Source organism: Monocercomonoides exilis (genome assembly GCF_001643675.1).
Source record: "Monocercomonoides exilis strain PA203 chromosome Unknown scaffold28-1221067, whole genome shotgun sequence".
NCBI classification, from domain to species: domain Eukaryota; phylum Preaxostyla; order Oxymonadida; family Polymastigidae; genus Monocercomonoides; species Monocercomonoides exilis.
The window spans coordinates 980013-1005439 of record NW_027150573.1 but is presented as its reverse complement, the minus strand read 5'-3'; the positions used below and the strand labels follow the sequence as shown (position 1 = coordinate 1005439).

Genomic DNA, 25427 nt, shown 5'->3' with positions numbered 1-25427 from the left:
TTGGGCCATTTTTTCGAGTTCTGAGAGGCCAATCGCATAAAGAACTCATATGGCGACAAATGCATATCTTTTTAATTATGTTACATCAGTTACGCAACGTATGCTATCACTTATTCCTTTTGTATGAATCTTTTATTTAATCTTATCCAATCCTTTATAACAAAATGCCAAAAAAGAAAACATCCAATATGGATTCTATGAATGTGATGTATTAGAACCTGATTTACGATTTTTAACAGAACCAAGCGGAGTTGCAAAAATGCACGAATACAGCAAAGATTCATCATCCACATCATTTCACGTCCTGCAGGGTACAGAGTCAAGCAAATCAACTGCCATTGGAGCAGAAGGAAATGTTAAAAAGACAAACGAAGATGGAATTGAGAAAATCATTTACGTTGGAGATAATTCTAGCTTTGTTGTGTTGGCAAGTCAGCGTTTGGTTCATCTATCAAGTGATCCAACTTTTGAAAAAGATGTTCCAGCGCCCCAACATACAGTTTCTACTTTATCATCGATTGGATATGATCAAGGAAAAGGATCAGCATCATGGTGGAAATCTCTTTCTATGAAAAGCTCTGGATGGAGACATTCATGGCATGATTTTAGTGTTATGTATCCATCAACACTTTCACGTTCTGTTACCGACATGGAATCATTTGACCTGACTTTTGCATCGGAAACAATCATTTCGTTGATTTATGTTGGGTCAATCCATTGCTTTTTCGTCTCAACAAGCGATGGACTGCTATTTGTCCTTGACAAAGACGGGCATTGCGTCACATGTGGAGGAGCCCTTCGAGAAGAAGAAGAAAGCACAGAAATCAGAACATTTGCAGTGGATTCGCACGGACAATGCGCTAAAACTCTTGCTGAGCTGGAAGAAGAAGAAATGCTGGTCGAGGCAGGAGAGAAAGCCAGACAGAAACGAAAGAGAGAAATTGAAGAGCTGAAGGAGAAAAAGATCCAATATCTTGCCAAGCCAAAGAAGAAGAGCAGTGCTGACGGAACGAACGTGCACGGGTTCAGCAATTCGAAGGTGGGACTGCTGAAGAGCGGTGTTGGGCCAGCAGAGATTGCGCGGAGGATGCTGAAAGGAGAAGGCGAGCGAGTGATGAAGAAAGAGCAGGCGAAGAGCAGAGAAGACACAGATGCACGAGGAAGAAGCCTGCAAAGAGGCGATCCGAATGGAGCTAGAAAGAAGAGCTTAGACAGCAAATTGAATGAAAAAGGTGCAAATTTGGGAAAAACAGGGCGAACAGCGAATGATTCATCAACTTCTATTCCGACATCTGCATCTGGTGTAAAACACGGAAGCAAAAGAAACCAGCAAAAGTCGACCAACGGTGCCTTTTCAAAGAAAGGAGGCATCAGCTGGAGCGGTACGAACGAAGACAGACATACAAGACCTTCTGGTTTCTCCCCATTCACTTCAAATTACGCCACTTCACCTCCTTCCACTTCACACACTCCGTTTGTTTCATTGCCTTCAACTCCTTTCTCCTCCTCTGCAGCTTCTCAATCAAGCAGAGAGTCTTTATGTGCCCTGACGCTTTCATACAGCGTTGATATGGACTTGCTATGCGCTGGGTTCAAAGATGGCTCAGTGCGTATTTACAAGTTCACTCCGTCGTATTTCCCACACACAACATCACTCGCCAAGTTCCGTCTCGAACACATCGCAACAATCAACCTGTCCAAACTCTCTTCTACTCTTTCAGCTTCATCGCAGCCTTTCCCACCTTCAACTTCCATCTCATCCGCTGACATTTCACGCAATCCACTCGCAACATCTTCTTCCTTTTCTTCTCCCTCCACATCTTCCTCCTCTTCCACTTCACCCAATTCCATTCTCTCAACCACCTGGGTCAGCACTCTCTTCACCCCCACCCAATACAACATGCTGTCCAATGAGCCACTTCAATTTGACTCACCTGACTATCTCTACCACAAATACAGAGCATCTCTCGACCCTTCCTCGTTCTACGTGGCAATTATGGACAAAGACAAGCACAACAAAAGCAACGCTGCTGCTTTCTCAAATGTACTCAGCCAGCTGAGTCTGCACGCCATACAGAATGAGCCCACATATCAACCATCTCTTGCCTCTTCCATCTCTTCTATAAGTCTATCCACTTCATCTTCATCTCCACTGCACAGTCGCATTCCATCAATCACTTCAACATCTGCACCCACTTCTGATGCTTCTACTCGCGCAACTTCTCCAACACCGTCTTTTTCTTCCTCATCGTCGTCTTCTTCGATTGTTTCTGTGCATTCGGCACGGTTCATTTCTCAAACTGACCGAAAACTCGACGAGCTGATGAAGGCTGTGGAAGAAGCTGAAGGCGAAATCACTAAACGATCAAACAACACAAACAACAACAGCAAAGGAGAAACTTCTTCGAAGCAGCGATCATTTCGATCTTCAATTCCACCCACTTCATCTCCACTTCGCCCACCAACCACTTCATCCGCTAGAACCTCTGCCTCATCTTCGATTTATTCGACCTTCGGCTCATCTGCCCGTGCCAACCCAGCCACTTTCACCATTTCCGATGCGCTTCGTCCAACACAGTCTGTCCTCATTCCCCATTCACTCTCCAGTGCAGAGACCACCAACCGCCTGGCCTGCACTGCCACTTTTGCTGCCATGGGCTCCTCTCTCTTCTGCATCGACTTGGCCAACCTGCGTGTCATTTGGGAGCGGCGCAATGCGCATCCAACACAAATCACAGCTATCACACTGATGAAGGCGTGCAAGCGGCGGGCGCAGGAGCTGGTAGTCACAGGAGGGATGGACGGGACGGTGCGTGTGTGGGACTCAAGTGGAGAAGCTGTGATGTCACTTCTGGCACACGCCAAGCCTGTCACAGGCATTGCTGTGCTGGATGGTTGTGATGCCTTCTTCACGTGTGGAAAGGACGGTATGGTGAAGGCGTGGGATACTTGGAGTGGGAAGTGCCTGGCAGAGCACTCGTTCATGGCACCGATCAACTGCATGGTGCTCTTCCCCTCTCCACCTCCTCCGAGAACAGCGTTTCCTCTTCCACCCCCGGTGAGGATAGCACCAGGCGATGCGCTGATGACAGAGGAGGAGATGATGAGGCTGATGAAGGACAGCTCGAAGAACAAAGTGAAGCCGAGAAGAAGAAGAATGCTGAGTACATCGAGTATGCAGATGAATGCACCCAATGGTGCTGAAAGTAGAAGTCTTTCGCCTCGCTCGTCGTCACGTTCGCCTTCGAGTTATGACAGAAGATCGCACGAAGGAGCAAACAGGGAGAACGGAAGGAATTCGATATCACCTCGTTTGTCCCCTTCGAGAATGGACCGAAAGGGAGGCGAAAGTCCATATTTCTCATCGGCACGCCCGAAAACACCTCAAAGTTCGTTTGACTCAGCTCAAATGAATCAAAATCAAAAGAAAGCCAAAAAAACGAAAAGAAAAGCAAACGAGAATTTTGATGGAGAAAACGAAAATAGCTCTGAAAACAGAAAGAATGGAATGAACAGCCGAGCGAATAAAGGTGTCGAAGACGAAGATTTAGAAGATCTCATCAGAAACGACGAGGAAGCAGAAGACGACGAAGATGATGACAACAACAACAGCGGACAGCAGTCTGACCCGCTGGAGCTGCAAGTCAAAGGAATCAATGCAAGCGAAGGAGAGCTGGGCTTCAGAGGCTTCTTCCACGTGTCACTGGCAGTCTGCACAGCAACAGAGATGCATTTGCTCGTGTGTCATCTGCCCCTTCGGATGTGGGTGAAGAGCGGGACGCGGGTGGCGAAGATGATTCCAGTGACGTTTGCGCCTTATCTGTTTGACAGCAACTTTTTGATGAATGGGCTGAAGGAGAGAGAAGAAGAAGAGGGGGGAAGAAGAGAGGAGGAGGAAGATATTGAAAAAGAAAGGAACAAGGAGATGAGTGAAGCAGAAGGAGTGGAAGGAAGGAAATTGTTAGATAAAAGCGACAACAAGGACGCTACAAAGAATATTCTGAACAGTACGCAAAACAGCTCAAAAGTTGTTTCACCAAAGAAAAATGCTGAAATTGCATCAAATCAACAAAACGTCAACAGTAATGCAGCAAGTGCTGTTGCTGGAAATTCTGCGTCTTCATCTTCGTTGATTGAAATTGAGCTCAAAAAGAAAGAAAAAGCATCTTCTTCACAAAAAAGCACGATTACTCTTTCCAAGTCCAAGCTGCGTTACATCCTCCGCTTCTACCGCCGGCTGATGCCAGCTGCCTTTCTCTCCAAGTTGGAATCGTCTCATCCTCCTCTCAATCACTTCCCTCAGCCTCCAATCATCCCTCTTTCCTCTCATCTTTCTCTGCCTTACTCCCGTTCCCGCTCACCTTCTCGTCCGCACTCTCGCCCCCACTCTCTTTCGCCTGCTGCCGTTCTTCCTTCATCCAATTCACCAAACTCACCCCATCTGCCTGCAATGTCTGCCCCGCCGTCTCCGCCGCCTCCTTCTTCTCCACAGGTTAGTTTTATTCTTTCACTTTCTTGTTTTTAAAGTTTATCTTTGCTATTTTTAATACTTTTTTATAAATTGAATCAAAAATCCTATTTTCCACATTTCTTTTGAAATATCAGTCGATGACAAGAATGAATCCAGCAAGACGCTCTCCAATGCTTAATCGTTCAATGACAACATTCGAGCTGCGTTCAGCTTCTTCATCGCCCAATTCAAATGGCTTCATCAACAGTTTTGTTTTTTTTTTATTCTTTTCACTCAATTAATTCTCAAATATATTTTATGAACTGTTCCTTGAATATGCTTTCTTTCTTTCAAATATCCTTCAATTAATATTTCAGTAATCGATTCTCTTTCTTCCCGGCCTGGCACCGCCGAGTCCTCTCTCTCGTCCACATTGTCTTCTTCTCTCTCTGCCTCCACCCTCACCGCCGCTGTCACACCCACCACTCCCTTCAGCTCTGCCCTCCTCAGCCAGATGTGCCGTGCAGGTGTCACATCTCCAACAGGAATGCTGACTGCCACTGCTCTCATGAGCATGCCCCCGCGCGCCCCGCCCATGTTCCACCCGACCCTCCTCGGCCTCCTCTTCGTCGACGGCTCTCTCCGCATCTTCGCGCCGGGCCTGCAGAGCGTGCTGTCTTACTCTCTGCCTTCCACATTCCCAGCGGAAGAGACTCAAAACGTCTGCTTTTCACTGCGAGCATCACGTCTGTTTGTGGTATCTCCATCTTCACACTCACTAACCAGCTACTACGTCAGTGGCACGCCGTTCAACAAGGACGAAGGGTGGAATGCACAAGGCGATTATCAGCTGAACTGCCTATCTCCGCTGCCTCTGCCCTGCCCACAACCAAATCTGCGCTCCCAGACATTCAAATTGTGGACACGCTTCTTCCGCTTCGGGGCACAGGCGAGGCAGGAGGCAGCGATGGAAGAAGAGGCGAAGAGCGAAATGAAGCAGCCGTCAGATGAGATCAATCAGCTCTTGGGGCTGAAGAAGAATGGCGCTCGTAGCGACGGAAGAGCATCCAGCAAAGGCACCACATCAGGACGATCCTCACTCTACAACTCTGCCTGTCCTTCTCCATTGGGAAGCCCTGCTCCGTATCCAGGGAGACAGACGGGAACTGCTTCAACAACAGCATCTACAGGCTCCGCTGCAGATGCGCTGCCAGCCTCAGCCATTCTGCGGGAGAAGCCAGACGAGGTTCTTGCATGTGGTACTGCCGATGGGAAGATTGCTCTCTACGACTCCAAAACAGGCGAGCTGTGGGCGTGTTGGCTGGCCAACTCTGATAGAAGCCTCTCTTTTGTGACATACGACCCTCTATTCTCGCTCCACCGACCGTTTCCGTACGGCCGCGGTGGGGCGGTGGGTGAAGGGCTGATGAGGGCAGCGAAGATGTGCGAAGAGGCAGACATCATCCAGAGAAGAGAAATGATGACAATGAACCCGAAGATGGCACGGATGACTGGGCTGAATGGAACTATTGTCGATGCAGCTGGTTTGTATGGAGGAGACGATGCACTCAACCAGACAAACACAACTGAGCAGATAGGATTGAAACCATACAATTTGAATTCAACAAACAATGCACTTAGCAGATCAATCAATGCAGATAGAGAAAGCGATCGATTACTTCTTGCATCAACAATAACGTCTTCTTCTTCATCACTTTCTTCCACAGGCTCTGGAACATCCAATCAAACTGGGCAGGCACTTTCTCCTTTGTCGTCTCAACAGAACAGAACGCACCCTCTTCCACCTGCGCTATCTTATGCCCCTCCCTTTGGAGCCTCAACGTTCAACTCTCGTCGCAACGAAAGGAGCTTCAACTGGATGTCAAACAAGCGCTCTCCAACATCGTCGCGACTGCAGAGCATCAAACTGCGCAAGGACACGCCGCTGGCAAAGGCAGCGATCAAAACAGCGAATGGGCTGCGCTCACGAAGAAAGTTCCCATCGGCTGTCAAAAATGAGGAGTTTAATTACTCAGCAATCGCTGGGCTGAACTCACGAAGAGAACGAGCGAACGAAGAGGACGAAGAGAGCTATGCTGATGCAGATGTCTTTGGCAATGGACTGAACATAGATGATGGATTTATCTGCTTCCGTGAACACGATGATGTCGACAACGAGGAGTTTGGATTTGGCCCTCAATCATCGTCAAATTCAGCTTCTTCGACTCTGACTCCCTCATCATTCTTCATCACACAGCCGCAGCTGTCTGAAACGATGCGTAGCAGCAAGCTCATCCGCCCCATCACCATCCACCCAGCATACGCACACCCATCTCCTCTGGCTGAGCAATCTGCTCTCTCTGCCACCTCTGTCTCTGCCACAAGATCTCCCACAAAGCCCTCTTTGCAGAACAGACAAGGCGCAGCATCGCCAATGCGACTGGAGACAGTCACAACACCAGCCTCGACTTCTCCATATGCTGATCCAAATGCTATCGCCTCGCTGACAAAATCGACAGTCTCCACACTCAGCTCTGAGATGGCACGCAAGAAGGACACGGGTGTACTGATATCTGTGTCTATTTCAGGGAACGTGAAGATTTGGGACGCAAATTCGCTCATCCTCATCTGCTCGTGCGATCCAGAGGTGCCCTTCAAACACGGCATCCGTCCGACCGCCCTGGCTGTGATTGCGCCCATCCTCGCACTCACTTTCTCAAATGGAGCAGTCGCAATTTTCTATCCGTTCTCCTTTTTGGATACAGAAAGTGGTTATGCAGATATGTTTGCTGAGGAAGAGGAAGAGGAAGAAGACGATGGGTTGGGAGCAACATCAATGTCACCATCATCTTCTTCTTCTAATTTTTCTCCCTCAAAGAAGCAAAAGACGGGCATTCAGCCAAATATGACACAGCATCTTCAGTCAGGCCAATCCGCACTCCGCCCTCAATCCCCTGAAAAGCAGCGAGCACCGTCTGCCCCTTCGTCCATCTACACCACTGCTCCTGTCGACTGGTGGCATTCCGGTTCAGCTAACTGCGTTGCCTCGTCATATCCGCTGAACATCTTTGCCACAGGCGGAAACGACGGAATCATCAAAATCTGGTCTGTCCAGGGGCTTCTGCTGAGAGAGGTCTATTTGGGTGTGGGATTCCGCTCGAGTATGGTGCCTCCAGTGGACTCGCTCTGCTTTGTAAACAACAACTGCTCACTAGCTGTGGAGCACGAGGGAGATGTGTTCACTGTCCCTCCGCAGGAGTTTCTGCCTCTCAACTACACTCCTTGGATAGATCACGGCGCTATCTACAAAAGGACTCAGACACCTGCCCCGTTTGCATCAGTCAGCAGAGCAGCGAGAGAGCTAATGGCACCAGAAAATGGAGGAGAACAGCCAGCTTCTGAGCAATCAACAGAGCGTTCGGCTGGTTCTGGTGCTTCAACAGTCACAAAATCCTCTTCTTCTGCATCTATTTCATTATCTCTTCAATCAGCAAATCAAAAAGGAAAGAACATAACTTCTTCATCAACAAGCCATCTTCGTCAATCTGATACTCAGCCACTGGCACAAGATTCGACTCTTCAAACTTCATCTTCCTCAACATCATCTGCTCCTTCTTTGTTCACTCTCAACTCAACTCTTAATCCTGATGATCCAACACAAACTTCTTCTTCTTCTATGACTTCTTCCTTATCTGCTGGCAATAACAAAGGAATCTCAGGCATAGCACGAGAATCAACTCAAACACCCACTCGAATAGGGCTTGTTAGAGCAGCCCACAATGCTCTTCCTCTTCCTCTCCCGGCGCCTTTCCCAACACACCACGAGTATCGCAAGATGGTCTCTTTGACGCTGAAGGCGTTGCAGATCAACCCTCAAATGGTCTCTTGGGAGAAGAGCAGAGAGCTCAGCCAGAACGAACAGGCCATCGCTGCTGAGAGAGAGAAAGAAGACGTCGAAAAGGCACTTCGCAGGAAGAGCGGATTGGGGGTAGCTGCTACAAGCACATCGCCTTCTGCTTTGAAGCAGTCACGTGATGGAACAAGGGCAATTGAAGGAAATGGAGAAGGTTCATTCAAAAGTAGAAGTGGAGACGAGAAGTGGAAGGAGAGAAACGGAGACAAAGACGACAAGACGAATTCAGATGAAAGTGCGGGCAGAAGCAAGTCGGGAGACAGAGAAGCAGAAGATGCACACCAAGATGAAAATCAAGGCTCTTCTCTTCTTCCGCCTCTTCACTCTCGTTCTTCGCTCAACCCGTTCTTCTCATCCAGCTCAAATGCAACTGGAAAATCACTCGAAAATCCTCTTCTTCGGATGATCCAAGACACAAATCTCGCACTGACTCAGCAGACAAACACAGCAAAACAGCTATCTCCTTCTTCTCCTTCATCATCATCATCTTCTTCTTCTTCTTCCTCTGAAACAATTCCTGTGTCATCTCTTCTTGTGGAGAAGCCCTCATTCACAGTGGGAATGGTGTTCAGCCAGCTCCTTCGCTCAGGAAAGATCAACATGTCTAACTCAGAAGACTCTCAATCACAAGCATCATCGACAAGCTTGCTGGCTGCACTGAAAACACAAAAAGGAGAAACTGACTTGGCAAAGTTTTCGCTTATGCCACCGACAATTGCAGAGGAAGAGGAAGAAGAGGAGGATGATGAGATGGAGGGAGAGGATGCATCAGACGAGAAATCGAGGTTGAATGAAGGAGGGTCTGTTGTAGGTGTGCCTACAGAAAAGGCAAGTGATGATTCCAATGAAAATGTTGATAAAGAAACAGCTGATGAAACTGCAAATGGTGAAAAGTCTAATGAAAAAGAAAAAGATGAAAATTCACAAAAAACAGAAACTTCAATAAACAGTCAAACAAACAATATGACAGAACTTGATGTTAATAAAATGAATGAAAGCACCAATGAAAACACAAAAGAAATACAAATTGATTCATCTACCTCGCCATTGATGGACATGACTCAGATTTTGTTCAATCCAATTCCTGTTCGAACATCCACTAATCCTTTCGAATCGAATTCTGAACAAGAAACAGCATTCATTCCTTTAACCTCAACTTCCATTTCTTCTCCGAACGAGTCTGGCAACAACACTTCAGCCTCTTCTGCTTCTGCTTATGCTTCTTCAACTGACTTGACTCCAACTGCTTTGTCTCCTCCAATTGTCAACCCATCCACCCCCTCAACACTCATTTCAGATCCCTCTTCTTCTGCACCACAACAACAATCTTCAATTCAAATATCTGAATCTGTCTTTCTTCATCCCGTTGAAAACAGCTCTTCCTCTTTGTCTTCTTCTCCTTCTCGCACTTCCATTCCTCCACTTCAGTCACATCCAAACACTTCCTCACAAATTCTTCCTCCTCCCCTCAAACACAGCGAATCTGCCATTCTGAAGCGCTCTCGCACCAACGCCACTTCAATGAAGACACTCACTCCTGTCACTGAAGACCCCGCTCTCCTCTTCTCCAACGTCACCTGCCCGTCTGTCACTCGCCTCACTCCTTCTCCTCCTCTCCCTCTCACAACACGCTCACCTTCTTTGATGCGTCAAGCATCAGACACTTTGATACCACCACCATCTTCTTCTTCTTCTTCTTCTTCAACAGATGCTCTTTCAGAACCACAATTGTTCCCAGCTTATCCGCAAAGGCCACGCCCTGCACAGTCAAATGCTGCCTTGTCACAATCTCTCACACGAATCTCGCACATTCCTCAGTCTGCTTCTTCTTCCTTCAGACAATCAGCAGATCAGATGCCTTATGGAGATAACAATGACTTCAATCAAAGCAGAACTACTTACGAACAAGTGAGCTATTACTCAAATTCTCGTCCTTCATCAAAGTACTCTGCCAAACGCTTTCCCTCGCAGCAGCAGCCAACAGCATCTCTTTCTAATCTTCCCAAAAATTCTCTTTCTTCCTCTTCCACAAGCATCCACACAGCCACCACAGCCACACTGAATGGCCTTCCGATTGATCAAGCGCGGCTGACGTCAGATGAGATGAGTGCCATCGTGGTAGATGCAGTGAAGACAGGCAGCATCGATAGAAAGGGACTAGAGAAAGCATTGGGTGTGGTGGAGGCACTGATCGGGCTGGCAGAAGGGAAGAAGGGGTGGAAGTGGAGATTGAGGTATTTAGACAGACTGCACAGCCGATTGGCAATGAAGGAGAGGAAAGAAATGAGAAGGAAAGAGAAGGAAAGACTGATGCGTGAACGCGAAAGCGGTGCTTTAGAGTCAACTGCGATGAATATGTCCTCATCTGAAGTTGGCTCTTCGACTCAGCTGTCTCCCACACTTTCATCTCAACTTGTGAATTCATCCACACTTTCAAACACACTCCAATCTGAACAGCCGTCTGAAGGCACACTCAAAGGCTGGTCAACCAGCTATCCCTTTTCGTCCACCAATTTTAAAGCAATCAGCACAGACAGATCTTCTCCTGTGGATGAGCCTATTGCAAGTGTGGAAGATGCAACATCGTCTTTCTTGTCTCTTCTGTTGTGTACAATGGGAACACAGCCTTCTTCAGAGTCAGCTTCTTCTTCTTCAGTGGGGTCATATTTGAATTCCTCTGTAAATCAGTCATTTGGAAAGGAAAGGACAAGGAAAGGCAAAAAATCGAGTAAAACATCAACTTCTTCAACTTCACTGGATGAGTTTTCAGAAGCAACGCTTCTTTTGGAGGCTGAACGGGATGAAGAAGACGAAGAGAAAGAAGAAGACAAGCAGAGGATGTGGCACAGAAAGCTTGTTGAAGCACACGACAACGGAAGAGACATTGCCAACGAGGAAGTGCTGAATGAGCTGAGGGAGGAGTTCAAACAGGAGCTAAAGCAAGCAGAGCAGCCGCCGCTGTTTGCGTTTACGAAGCGGTCGAAGGCAGAAAGGAAGGAAATGATGAAGAAGCTCAAAGAGGAGGAAGATGAGGCGTGGGAAACACGAACAAACAGAGAAAAGAAGAAGGAAGAGGCGAGAGCGAAGAAGAGAGCAAAACAAATGGAGAGAAAAAGAGAAAGAGAGAAGAAAAAGGCGGAGAAAGAAGTTGAAAGGAGATTAAAAGAGGAAGAGAAGAGAAAGAACAAGGAAAAGGAAAAAGAAAAAGAAAATGAAGGGGATGATGAAGCTGTTCCAGATTCTTCAGATGTTTCTGGAGAAATGCAGCAAAATGGGAATGCAAAAGAAGGTGAAGAGAATGCGGAAGAAATAATAAAGGAGATAAAAGAAGAGAAAGTGGAGGGAAAAGAGGAGGAGGAAGAGGAAGAAGAGGAGGAGGAAGATGAGGAGGAGGAAGAAGAGGAGGAGGAGGAAGAAGAAGAGGAGGAGGAAGATGAAGATGACTTGAAATACATTCCAATAGCACCAGTGATTGTGTTGGAGCTGACTACGCAGCAGAAAGAAGAGAGAGCCAAAGAAGCAGCACGATTGGCAAAGGAAGAAGAAGAGAGAAGAGAAAGAGAAGCCATCCGACGAGAAAAGGAGATGGAAGAAGCAAACAGAAGACAGAAGGAGTTGGAGGAGAAGGAGAAGAAGGAGAAAGAAGAGTACGAAAAACAGTTCCTGGAGAAAGAAAAGAAGCTGATGATGGAAAGAATGGAGAGAATGAAGAAGGCAACTGAAAATCTTATTTCTCGAACAGGCGATGATGCTAATAAGCAGTCTTCTGATCAAAATGGTTTGTTTGGTTAGTCAGAATTAACTTAACTTTGTTATTATTTCTGTTCATCAATCATCTTTGTTTTCTTTATCTTTTCTTTTCTTTGATTACTTATGTGTTTATAAATTATGATTTTCCATTCTTGCCAATAGATTCCATAAGACCAATAGAATTCCCTCAAACATCAGAAACTCCATCTTCAAGAAGAAAAGGGAGGAAAAGTGTGAAATCAGGAAAATCCACTCCATCTTCTGCATCGTCTTCACCTAAACCTGGTTCAAGTCGATCCAAAAAACGAGATTCTGGTTCAAAGACACCACACAAAATGCATCAGACATCTTCGTCTGAAGAGAAAGAAAGAAAGATTAATGAAGAAAAACCGGAAAATAAAAAAGATGAAAATGAAAGCAAACAAACGAATGATGGAATAACTTCTCTTCTTTCTCCGTCTCCTTCGACGTCGTCGATGTTTGATCGTGGTAGAAAATTGGGTTTGTTTTTCTTTTATTTTAAAAAATATTGTTTATTTTTAATTATTCAATGCATAATAACTGTAATAAATTTATTTAATTGTGAAATCTTCTTGCATTTCTCCAAATTTATTTGCCAATGTATGTTTTGCATTTATCTTCCTTCCAGAATCGTCGCAAAGCAACCACAATCTTCGCATCGTCGACAGCGACTTCACTTTGGAGAAAGAGTCACGCCCACAAACATCAGACACAGAAATGACAAGAAATCTGAAAGGAAGCGAAGATGCTCCAAAACCAGATGAAACAATGACAGATGCTTTGAAAGATGCAGAAGCAAAAGAAACAAAAGAAGAAACAAAGCCATCCTATCAATTCTCGTCATTGTCTTCTCCTTTGCAGCCTATCTCTTCTCAAACGTCTGAAACCGCTTTATCACCAGTCTCTTTGCCAATCGCAGACTCTTTAGCTTCTATCTTACAGAAGGAACCTTCTTCTTCTTCAAGTTCAACCGAACTTCCAGATGTCAGTAAAACTCGTTCAGTCACATCCTCATCGGCTTTATCGTTGGAATCATCTGACAAAGCAAGCCCACCAGCAACAACAATCGCTCCAATTGCAGATGAGTTGAGCGAAGATTCTGATGAGGATGACACGTTGAATGTAACAAAAAGTCCACAACAAGTCAAAGAATCCCAAAATGAAGCAAGTAACAAGCCAGAAAGAGAGTCCAGCGAGTCTTCACCAGCTGAAGACGAAGCACATCAGCTGACGCGCAGTGAAAGCCATTTGAGTCGAGCCAGCATTGCGAGCAGAGCAACCAGAAGAAGCGAAGACGAAAACAAACTTCTGCTCCGTCGGGCGTCGTCTGCACATCTCTTTTCTGCTGTCACACCGCCTGTGACACCACAATACGTTAGAGGAGGAGAAGTTGATGATGAAAATGCACAAGAATTGGATATCAATGAGAACTTTGGTTCGAATGATCTTGTTGACTCAGGGAATACAAATGAAGTTGACAGATACACAAAAGATGAAGAAACAGACAGCAGCGCAGATAATAATGTTTCGAATATTCGATCTCCTGTTGTGATTGAGAGTGATGAAACAGAAAGAACTTTAAGAGTTGTGATTGACAACAAGCCATCTTCTATCCCATCTTCGGGTGTTCATTCGCAAACAGAAAAAACAGATGAAGAAAACAGCCTTCTAACTCGGAGCAGAGATAGGCCTCTTCCTCATTCTATTCAGATGCAGAAAATGACTGCAGAAGATAGAACGGATGATGGGAATGAAGATAATACAGGAAATGGACTTCGTTTTGAAGGACTTGGGCAACCGAATCAATTCTATTCGGAATCCGATGAAATAACGAGAGCAAACAATCAAAAATACAACGATGAGCAGGTACATGCACATCATTCACATAGAAAACAACATAAAAAGACTTGCCCATATTATCACATGCATCATCACCATCACAATCGTAACAGGCATTCATCCTTTTCTGCTAATTCTTATCCCTCCGAATATCAAACACTTCCTGAACAAAATCTTCAACCAACACCTTCTCCTTCCTCACTGCGGTTGCCTCCTCCGCTTTCTCCAACTAAAACTCGTTTTGCTGAATCTGACCAGCGTTCTGAACAATTGCCTCGTGGGAATGATAAAGAAGAGTATATTTCGAATGTATTCAGCAGTTCCATTGATGAAAACAACAAAATAACTGATGCAGGAAAAGAAAATGGATGGTTCAATGAAAAGAGAGCATCGTTAAATCGAGTTTCTTCCCACCAAAAGATGACACTTGAGCCAACGCAACCTCCTCCTCCGCCTCGAAAAAGGGTGAAGTTTATGTCTGGTCCATATTCAGAATTGATGCCAGTCAGTGAAATGCGCGAAAGAGGGACAAAGAGCGAAATAAATGAAATGAAAGAGCGGATGCAAAAAGGAATGAATGAGCAAAACAGACACGTTGAGAACAATGAAAACAGTGAAAGTGCAAAAGAGAGGAAGAAAAAACATAGTTCGCATCACAACAGCAACACGAACTTGAACGACGTATTGTTTCCCATCATCCAAATGGGAGTGCGAATGTACAACAGATCTCTTCGCGGAATGAAGCACACCGCACACCCTTCAGCTCAATTTGAGGCAAGTCTTCATGCACAGCAGTCTTCTGCTTTATCGTCTTCACTGACTTCTTCAATGAATCAGCTGCACAGCTCCACATTGGATTCTTCACTGAATCTGACAAATGGAAAGTCTTTCTACCCATCACACTACGATCCTTCTTTGGATTCTCCTGCAACTCAGCAAGCAAAAGTTACTTTGCAACAGCAGTTGTCATCGTCGTTGACATTCCCTCAAAGTTCATCACTTACTTCACATTCGCTCTTCTCTCCTTTAAAAGCGAACTCTTCAGATTCGAAATTAAATGCTGAGCTATTTCAAACTTTATCAGCATCAGATATTCATGCTGTAACTTCCAGCATTGCTCCATTGAAGCAAACGTATCCTTCTGACACAAACAATCAGAGTGCAACTCCCATGGCAGTCTCATCAATTCCTCCACATCGACCAAACGCTGCACAACAGAAATCTCTTGTGGATGCCCTCGACTCAGCGTCTTCTCCTTTGTTATCGCGTTCTTTGACAAAAAGCTTTCCTCATTCATACCATATTGCCTCAAACAAAAGACTCGATGGTAAAAATCCAGATTATTCACAAGAAATGCTGAGTGATTCTTTTCTTGATGTTGACTTTTCCTCTTCAGGAAGCGACTACTCAAGCGAAGATGAGTCTCTTTCGTCTTCTTCATATTCAACAGACTCTTGTTCATGTTCGTGTCCAAGCATAGATACAGTGACCGAGTCATATGATGAAAACGAACAAGGGGAACAATTTCAAAACAAAGCAAATTTGGAAATCCAAAATGAACAGCGTCGCCATCGCCATCTTCTGCAGCAGCTACAGAAACAAGAACAAGAGCCATCCCAGCAATTCGAAACAGCTTCAGATGAAGCACACCCGTTCTTATCAATACGCAACTATCCGTCAACAGCCCGATCAAAGCCACACCAGACGCAGTTTACGTCGGGATCGAACTCTTTTCTGCAGCAGTTGAAGAAGATTCAGATGCAGCTGAAGAAAGTGCTGGAGAATGAAGACTCGGAGCTGAAGGAGGCACTGCAAATTAAAGGATCGGGTCCGATGAGATACACAAGGCAGGTCACACCAATACAGCAAAAACTGGCGGAAAATAATGAAATGAAACAGAAGATAGCTGGGGCGCCTTCGTCTTTGGAAGTCAATGGACAGCAAATAGTTGGAAGGCCATTTTATCCCCCTCCTCCTTTATCATTTTATCATGGTCATTTTTCAGCCACACCAACAACTGTCACTACACAAAAATATTCCAGCGATGAGAGACTTTCATCTGAAGGCAGCTGGGATAATGAAAGAACTGACAAGCAATCCGCACCCGTGTTTCTTATGGATGAACTTATCAAAAAGACACTTCCAGTGATGGTGAATGAGAATGAGATAGAAAAGCTTAGAGAAGCCGAAAAGTTAGAGGCTATCCAGATGATGGAAATGGAACGACAGAGAATACAAAGAGAGCAAAAGCTTAAGGAAGAAGCGTTGTTGGGGAAGAATGAAGAGGATGATGGTGATGAAAATGAAGAGCAGCCTGCACTGACTGCTAGGCGAATTCGTCCACAAACACGAGAATTTACATCAAAAGGGAAAGCAGAACAGGAGACAAGAAGGCGAAATAACAGAGAAGAAGTACAAAGAAAAGACGAGGAAGCGCGGATGCATTTTAGAGAACTTTCAGGTGGATCGCGAAGAGGGAATTCAAGAGACAGAGATAGACAGAGTGGGAATGAAAGCAGAAGCAGCTCCACCCAAAGAAATGTTACAGACGAAGAAAGGAGGAGTGCGGATTTATTGACAACTCCGCGAGGAAGACAACTGTCAGTCAGAGATTCGATTAGCGGAAGAGCATATGAAAACAAATTCCATCGAATGCTTGGTGAGGGAGAGTGGGTGCAGCCAACAGCAAGAAGAGCGAATGTAACAGGTGAAAGTGACAGTCCTTCATTAACAACTGAAGACGGACTTGTAGCGAAACAAATAAAACTGAATGATCGTAGATTTGAGTCATTAGGTGTAAATGGAATGAAATTAAACGGGAAATATGCTTCTTCAACATCAAGTGGTTATCCTTCAACCAGCTCTTCTTTGGCACCTTATCAGTCACAGTATTCCGCTCAAACACAGCCCTTTTATTCTGTCACTCCAACTTCAGTTCAACCAAACTACAAAGCAGATTCTCCACTCAGTGAAATACTGAGAACAAATACCAGCTTGTCAGCAAAGCAAGGTTTTGTACAACCTCCATTGCCAGCATCTCTAAGATCTTCCAATATTTTATCTCCTTTACCGATGAAGCAAAAGGAAGAAAATTTGATTTCTTCATCTTCAGAAGAAGATGATGAAGAAGAGATGCAACGCGAAATGTCAAGCACACCAATGCCTTCACCTGCAGATGACGTTCCACACATATTTCCATCTTCGCCTTTGGACGGGAGCAGTAGCTCTTCGCAGAATGAAAATGAAGATGTACCAATTGTCGAATCTTCACCAGAAATAGAACCAGAGTTTTCAATTTCACCTAAAGATTACAGATATCTCCAAAATAGCAGAACGGATGCAACTACAAAGAATAATACATACGAAATTAACAAATCTGTAAATGCATCAGATGAAACAGGAGATGAAAAACAACAAAAAGAAAGGAGTTTCATTCTGGCGGAAAGAGCAAGAAGACTTGGTGGAGATGGCATGAATAGTTCACAAGTATCGCTCAGTTCCTGGAATTCATTGCATCAGACACAACAGGATATGCAAACGGACGAGGAAAAACAAGATGCAAAGCTTTCTTCTTCAAAGGGAGGAGCAAAAGGCAGCACTTCAGCACTTCGAGAGCGAAAAGGATTTTCACCTTCATCTTCTCGCTCTCATTCAACAGCAGACATATCGAATTCAATAACATCTCGTTTGCACATTTCAACTCGATCTTCGTCTGCTTCTCGTGTAAGTTTAGGAGCATCTACCGAAAGAAGTACAAAAGAATATTCAGAAACCAGGGGAACAAGTAGAATTAGTGAGTTAAGTGACGAGAGTTCATCAGCTATTCGTTCGGTGTCGATTCAAAATAATTCGATTGAAAGCAATTTGAATGCCAAAAGAGCAGCTTCCACAATGTCTGAAAAGATGGGTGCAACAACAGAGAAAGAAGGGAGACAATGTTCATCTGCAACTATTCCATTTTCAGTGAGAATCAAACCAAATGAAAGGCCTCATCCGAAACGATGGAAGGAACAAAAGGCAAGGATGCAAAACGAACTAAAAGAAGAAGAAAATAAAAGCGTTTCAGAAGCTCCAACTATGATAGAGAATGAAGAATTGTCAGCCAGAAGGCAAACGGATTCTCTTTCACCTCCACATTTGCATCATATTGTATTTGGAAAAGAAGTAAAGAAATCTGAGATTGAAGAAGTATCAGAGAAAGCAAAGAAAGATTGTTCTCCTGAAGAGAAAGATGAATTGAAAAGCGCTGAAGTTAGAATGACACCGCATTCGACAATTAGACAGGAAAATATTCTTCGAATCAGTCAAAGCAAATCTCATTCAGTTCCATTCACATCTTCTGCTGCTTCTTCATCTGCCATCACTGTGGGTCCTCATTTATTTGATAAAAACTATTTGATGAGAGGGGTTGGCGCACCGCAGCGAAAGTCTTCTAATCTGTCTAGTGCTGATGTAATTCCATCTGCTTCTTCTTCTTCTTCTTTGTTTTCAGTTGATGGGTCTTTCGACAGGAAAAAAATATCTACATCTGGAGCTTCGCGACCAACTCCTCGAAGCGAGCGTAGGGGAAAAGACGGGGCGGAAGAAAGGAGATATACAGACATTTCTGAAAGGCAGAGGTTGATCGGTCCGTTATCGCGTTCGATGGCTTGGAAGGATGAGAGAAGCGATGATTTGTCGAGTACTATCCTTGTGAATCACAAAGAAATCAGCGCATTAGCTGTTAACAAAGAAGCAGCACACCATCATTTTGCACATCAGGGAACTAATGTTTTGTCGAATGCTAACAAGCAAACGAATGCACATCTTTTGAATACACCTCGCAATCGTTCAAATGAGACCAAAGATGATGCACAGCATAGCTCTTTTAATGATAGTGTGTTGCACGGACATCATGCGCCATCAGTTCCAATGTGGAAGAGGACAAAATATTCTACAAATGCGCTGCAAAAGGGGTTTGTTTTTGGAACATCAAATGTTCAGCAAGGACGCGATGAAGGTGGCAAATATGTGGATGATGAAATAGATCCACCACCGCCTCCTCCGTCACCTGCATTGCCTATGGAGAATCATTCGCTTACAACTTCGTCACCTTCAATAACTTCTCCGTCTCTTCGCCTGGTGTCTTCTCTTAGTGCTCGTGAATCAGGTGATCAGCCACTTATTTCTCGAATTCCACCATCAACAACTTCATCTGCCCTGCTGTTGAATGTATCTCCAATGCCAGTTGCTTCCAATGTATCGAGTTCGAACGAGAGAATTTCCTCAATAACCCCAGCGACTCCCGTTTCTGATCTGGAAAGAAGAAAGAGGAGGAAAAGTGCAAGTGAGAAAAGTGAGATATTTGCAACTGCTGGTGAAAACTTCCTCGAACCATCGATAAAGATATTTTATTCTGAGGCGCAAAAGAATGATGTTCCAAGTAAAAATTGATAACCAAAAAATTATCAAAGCAAAATGAGTGTTAATATTAATTCTAAAGATGATGGACTTGAGTGATTGCAAAGAATGAGCTTCGGATTGAAAGAGCAATATTTTATTTGTCAAATTCTGCAGGAAATATCAATGTCGAAGTTTGTATTTATATCAACAGAATTAAAAGCCAATGCTCGATTAAAATGTGTGCATTGCATGAAACTGATAAATGAACAGTTTTTTGTAGAAATCTGTTTGGAAAATAATGGTTATTTTTACATTTTGAGAATATTTAATATTTATATTTGTAAACAAAATTATTTGTATGCAAAAGAATACTTCAGAGCATTACTTGTGAATGCAATGTTGTTTTTTTTAAGTTTTTATATTTTTGTTTTATTGGATACTGGATGAAGCATTTCTCTTTTTTTTAAAGTCTGAAAAAATTTTTTGGTTGTAATATTTTTAAAAAACAAAAAGATTTTAATTTCTCTTTTTTCAAAAATAATCGATATTAATCAAAATAAATTTTATTTTCCATCAAACAAAGGATGTTTGTGAATTAAAGTGGAAGATGATAAAAAAGACAATTTTTTAACATTTAAGACAAAAAAAAAAAAGAAGAAAAAGAAAAAGAAAAAGAAAAAGAAAAGAAAAAGAAAAAGAAAAAGAAAAGAAAAAGAAAAAGAAAAGAAAAAGAAAAAAAGAAAAAGAAAAAGAAAAGAAAAAGAAAAAGAAAAAGAAAAGAAAAAGAAAAAAGAAAAAAAAAAAAAACACAATTTGCTCCTAATTTTTTCTCTATCATTTAATACAAGACTTTCATAACAATGCTTTAAATATCTTTTAATTTTCTTTATTGAGAAAAATTATTGAAATTTGCTGTGAAAAAGAAATTCATAAAACCTATAATTTCGTCCAAAAAATTTTTTATTCAATATTTTTTGTTCGAAGAAACTGTTTAATACGAAAAAGAAAATGTGGTAATTTTTTATTGCATAAACTTAAATGAATTTTTAACACTGTTGCATTAAATCAATGTTGTTTATTTTTTTCAATTAATATTTTTTTTTTTGACATGTGCTTTTCTTTATTTTTTAAGAACAAATGGGGCTATATATTTTGTTTCAGGCATTTTCATTGTAAAATTATTCACTTTTCATTGACTTTTTGATATCAAAAAACAAAATTAAAATTTTTAATTTTTTGACGTTCGTGAAATGTTGGAAAATTTTTGTTTTGATTTCAACGATACCTGTTGAATGAATTGAAAATCAAATTTATTTTGAAATCTGAGAAAACGAAACAAAGTTATTAGAAAAACAATTTTCTCTTGCTTTGTGCATAAAAAGCTTGAAAGTCCGTATTTTCCCCCAAATGTGTTTTAAGATCAATTTCAAAGAGTTCCAAAATTCGAAAAAAAATCACATCAAATATTTTTAAGGAAAAAATTTTTCTTGAACAGGGAAAAAAATCAATATCAAGACCAATCACTAATTCATGAAATTGCTATGACGACAGGTGATATATAATGAATGAAAAATGAACGAAATTTTAGGAACAAAATAAAATGAGTTAAAGGTTTTTATATAAAAAAACCAATTAATAAATGACTGCCCAAAGTGCAAACGATATTCATCCATATTTGAATATGCACAATAACAAAAAGAATTTTTCTTCAATTTGTTTCGATTCGATAATATTGATAATCATCTGAAAATACCAAAATTTTGATTGATCGTCGGTCTGTTGGAAAACAATGACTTTCCATGTGCATTCGAATAACAATATTTTTTGAATAGTTCCTTTTGTTTCATTTAAAGGAAAAAAGGCAAATGTATATTATAGGGGAACACGAATTTTTCAAATTTTTTATTATTAACGAATTCTATATAGTATAAGAATCATTTATTAATTAATAAAAATTTGAGATCATCAAATTTTTTTGATAAATAATAATCAAGGATTCTTAGTATTTATGGGATAGATCAATAAATTTTCATGTTATTTTTAAGTGCTAACCCTAAAAAGAAGAACGGGAACAAACCCTAAACCCAAGATTTGTTACGCAAACCCTAGAACCTAAACCAATCTATTAATGTTGATATTATTTTAGAATTTTAACCCAAATTATTAAAAAATACTGGGTCAGATCAAAATGTTTTGATTGAAAAAAAGAATTTTTAATGATTGATGATCTCATATTTTAATTAATTTATAAATGATTCTTATACAATATTATTTCCGTTTATTATAAAGATTTTGTAAAATTCGTGTTCCCCTATCATCTCCTTTTGCCGGAAAAAATGATTGTTGTTCATTTTCATCAATGTTTCATTCCAACTCACAAATATTTATAAGCGTGAATATTTGAACATTGTCTAATGTTTTCTTCCATTCCTGGAAATTTCGATGAGTTGGAATAAGTAAAAAAAAAAAAAAAAAAAAAAAAAAAAAAAAAAAAAAAAAAAAAAAACAACTTTCATTTTCACCTTATTATTTGACAAAAAGAATTTTTCAAAGAATTTTGCACAATTTGAAAAGAATGTTCGCTCGAGCTACAGAAAGTGGACAAATAAAGATTGCATCTCAAGAAAGAGATGTCAAAACATCATGATGAATAAATTAATTGGAAATTGAAAGTCATCCAAGAGCAATTATTTTATCATTGAAAGTCAAAGGGTTTCGGCACGATAACAAATCAGTTGTCCCAAATATTTGTCTGAAAGCCCACTATTTTGAGCTGCAGATTCTGTTGAACCACCTTATACACCAGATGGAACCAATTTTGAAGGGAAGTAAAAAAAGTCCGTCATTCCCATTGGGGCTAAATTCTTTCATTTATGAAAAAAACAACAATTTGTTTCAAACTTTTTCCACAATGTTATCATGATTTGTCTTTTATTCTCATGTGAAAAAAAAAAAAAAAGGAAAATTTTCATAATAGAGATATTCAATTAAATGTGCAGAATGGAATAGAATTCATAAAGCAAAAAATATCGTTTCATTATCATATTTTCACTTGAAGTTAACTATTTTTGTTTTTCAATTGTTTATCAATAATTCCATTCATTTCCTGTTTATAAATTCAAAAATCTTTTTACATATTCATATATATTTTCTTTCTATGAATGTTTCAACCACAATAATACTTAGTGTTCATTTTTCTTTTCTTTTCTTTTATTTCAATTTCAATTTTATTTTATTTTTTTACATTTTTTTTTTCAAATGAGATTCCACAGCAGAAAAAAAAAATGTCGTTTTGAAGAGTTTTTGGTGAAAGTTCTTTAAAATATAAACAATACTGATAAAAATTGGAGGCACGAATACTCGAGCAATCACTTTATATGATTTCTCTTTCAAATTCTCATATGTTGTCAATTATTTTTTGTCTTTAAAGAAATATAAACTTTGTTTAACAATTACACTTCCACAAATAATCGTTAAACAAAAAAAGTGTTGAATTTTCAAATGTTAAAAACATAACAATACATTATCATTAAAAAATATTTTAAACACGTACAAATTTGAGAAGATGAAAATGCTTGATGAAACGAATGGTTATGTGAGATGAAAACAAGAGAATTTAAGGTGTTTAATGGAGTTCTTTTTCTTCCATTTCTTTGATCCATTGTCCAAATTTGGCCCAGATTTGTTCTTTTGTAGCTTTCAATTTCTCTTTCATTCGGACAGATTCGTCATCGGCTTCATCGGCCGTAAAATCAACTAACGAAAAGTTATGAATATTCATATTTAATAATAACATAAGCTTATTAAATTACAATTAAAAATGCAAACTTTGGAATTTATGATCATCAACATCCTCGCATACATAGGGCATATCAAACTTCCCTGTTTTTGTAACTTTTCCTGTTCCTGTTCCGCAAGTACCCTTCCAACTTCCTTTAACCTTCATTTCATACGTAACAATACGCTTTCCTTTCCTCACATTAATTTGTGCATCGCCATCAACAGTGTCAACGGACTCGATGGTAATGGATCCGTCCTCAAATGGAATGATAACTTCTTTAAGAAGTTCCGGAATACGTTCTTTTGACCATGTTGTTTGAGGACGTTCTGTTACATTTGAAGTTTTGAAAAATTCATTTTTAAGAGTAAAAACCAATGCAAAATATTTCATTTACAAAACAACAAATGATTGAGGTGCAATTTTGCAATTAATTTCAAATAATTAAATTTGCATATAACGTGTGAAAAAAAACCTTCCCAATGCCATTGCCCAACGTTCCAGAGTGACATTTACAGGTGAGAAACAAAAATGATAACTGATCGAAAACTTTCCAAGTATGTACACATTGATCAATATTCAATTTGAACATACTCGTTGACTCATTATCATAAAAATTTATGTGAAATTAAAAACAACTATTAAATCACTTCAATTTACAAGTTATAATTAGAATTCGCGAAATATTATCTTTGTGAAATAAGTTTTCTTCTATTTTTCTATATTTTGATGATAAATAATTTATCTCTAAAAAATTCATAAATTCGGAAACTCAATTCCGTTGCCATTAAAGATAGCAAATCCGAGATTGCTGATAGTATTTTTTATTCAAATTCAGAAAAATCACGGGGAATTCATCAATTATTGGTTTCACATTTGTGATGTCGAACTTTTGAAAATCAAAAAATGAAGCAATTTTTTAAAAAGTAATTAAAATCAACATAACTATTTCTCAATTTGGAAGGTTAATTAGCGCTTACAAAAGAAAATATCTTTCATCAAATCATTAAAAGTGAAAAGAACAATTCAATATTAAAATATCCCTTATATAAATAATAAATATTATATAATTGTTTGCTTTGAAATCGAATGTGAAAACCAATTTTGTTTTTCGGTGTATTCTCTTTCAAAAATTTTGACGAAACAAACTTCTTCATTCAGATTCAACTCCTCCAAATTTCATAATATCTCCACATTTTATTTGAAATGCCAAAAACTTAATATTACAAAGGAGAGAAACGAAAACTCATTTTATGAGAGAAAACAAAAAATAATCGATTTGATCATAGACCATAAACAGTTATGATCTTGTACTAAATAATAAGTGAGATCATTCTTCTTCTTGAAAAAATTTTTTCATGGCACAGCAATATCAAACTGGTGTTTACCCTGGACAACCGCAAATGATGGGAGCTTCTAATCAGGTCAATCTCAATGATCCACGCTCTTTTGATGGAATTCAATGGTACATATTTTTATATTTTTTATAACCAAATTTTCAAATAAATATTCAACATTATTTACTATTTAAGGTCTCCAGAGATTCAAGCAACCGTGAAAATGGGCGTACCTGCTTGGGGGAGTGGACAATTTAGTTCTTCAACAGCATGTCTTGCATGGGCTGCTTGCTTTGTTGGAGTTGCTGGAATGCATCGTATTTATCTTGGAGAAACTATTATGGGGATTGTTTATTGCCTCACAGGAGGTTTATGTGGAATTGGACAGTTGATCGATGGATGCAGTTTGAGCAGCAAAGTTGAAGCTCGCAACGCTGAAATTAGATCAACTGCTCAACAAAGAGCTGCCACTCTTGCAACACAACATCCTCAAGTCGTTGTGCAAATGGGACAACCAATGGTTGGTGGACAACAACCATACCCTCAACAGCAACCTGGATACTCACAACCAGCTTATCCTGCACAGCAATATTCTCCACAAGCTGCACAAAACGATCCATCAAAAGGATCTTATGGAACATCGCAATAGACGCTGAAAATGTAGAGTTTTTATAATTTTTGTTTATTTGTCTGAAAAACTTCGTCTGGATGTTTTCATAATTTTGCACATTTGCTTCAAACTTGTTTGGAGTAACTGTATGATTTTTATTTGTATTACTCTATGAGATAAATTTGATGCAATATTTTAAAATGTGCATTTCTGAATATTGTTTGTGAAGGATTTTTTTGATTTTTTTTTCAACTGAAAAGTTGGTAATTTGTATTTGTTGAGTGTATTTTTATGAAAATCACATTGTTTCTATTTTCAAAATAATACAGTCTATTGAGAATACGAAT

At 40.7% G+C, this 25427-nt stretch overlaps 3 protein-coding genes across 3 annotated transcripts; 2 read left to right on the top strand and 1 right to left on the bottom strand.

The window, feature by feature from the left end:
• Window positions 1-49: 49 nt before the first annotated feature.
• Window positions 50-19867, top strand: MONOS_1212 (uncharacterized protein; the record flags this gene model as incomplete). Its single annotated transcript, XM_067864715.1, has 6 exons — window positions 50-98; window positions 177-4492; window positions 4606-4717; window positions 4828-12141; window positions 12276-12614; window positions 12763-19867. 6 exons carry the CDS (start codon window positions 50-52, stop codon window positions 19404-19406), a joined length of 18774 nt encoding a protein of 6257 aa, XP_067725784.1. The 3' UTR covers window positions 19407-19867.
• A 2902-nt stretch (window positions 19868-22769) lies between these two features.
• MONOS_1213 (putative Activator of Hsp90 ATPase, N-terminal) lies at window positions 22770-23692 on the bottom strand. Its single transcript, XM_067864725.1, has 3 exons — window positions 23609-23692; window positions 23184-23462; window positions 22770-23111 (listed from the first exon to the last, which is right to left on the bottom strand). Exons 1-3 carry the CDS (start codon window positions 23643-23645, stop codon window positions 22981-22983), a joined length of 447 nt encoding a protein of 148 aa, XP_067725783.1. The 5' UTR covers window positions 23646-23692; the 3' UTR covers window positions 22770-22980.
• Window positions 23693-24459: 767 nt separating this feature from the next.
• On the top strand, window positions 24460-25426 carry MONOS_1214 (putative TM2 domain). Its single transcript, XM_067864734.1, has 2 exons — window positions 24460-24598; window positions 24666-25426. Exons 1-2 carry the CDS (start codon window positions 24492-24494, stop codon window positions 25117-25119), a joined length of 561 nt encoding a protein of 186 aa, XP_067725782.1. The 5' UTR covers window positions 24460-24491; the 3' UTR covers window positions 25120-25426.
• Window position 25427: the final 1 nt, after the last annotated feature.

What these genes read in the sequence shown, in the direction of transcription:
- MONOS_1213 (XM_067864725.1), bottom strand. Translation starts at nt 23,645, where the DNA reads ATGTCACTCTGGAACGTTGGGCAATGGCATTGGGAAG. An exon ending in TGGGCAATGGCATTGGGAAG is followed by an intron (nt 23,463 to 23,608) that starts GTTTTTTTTCAC and finishes CAAATGTAACAG; the next exon opens with AACGTCCTCAAACAACATGG. An exon ending in TGATGATCATAAATTCCAAA is followed by an intron (nt 23,112 to 23,183) that starts GTTTGCATTTTT and finishes ACTTTTCGTTAG; the next exon opens with TTGATTTTACGGCCGATGAA.
- MONOS_1214 (XM_067864734.1), top strand. Translation starts at nt 24,492, where the DNA reads ATGGCACAGCAATATCAAACTGGTGTTTACCCTGGACAACCGCAAATG. An exon ending in TCTTTTGATGGAATTCAATG is followed by an intron (nt 24,599 to 24,665) that starts GTACATATTTTT and finishes TTACTATTTAAG; the next exon opens with GTCTCCAGAGATTCAAGCAA.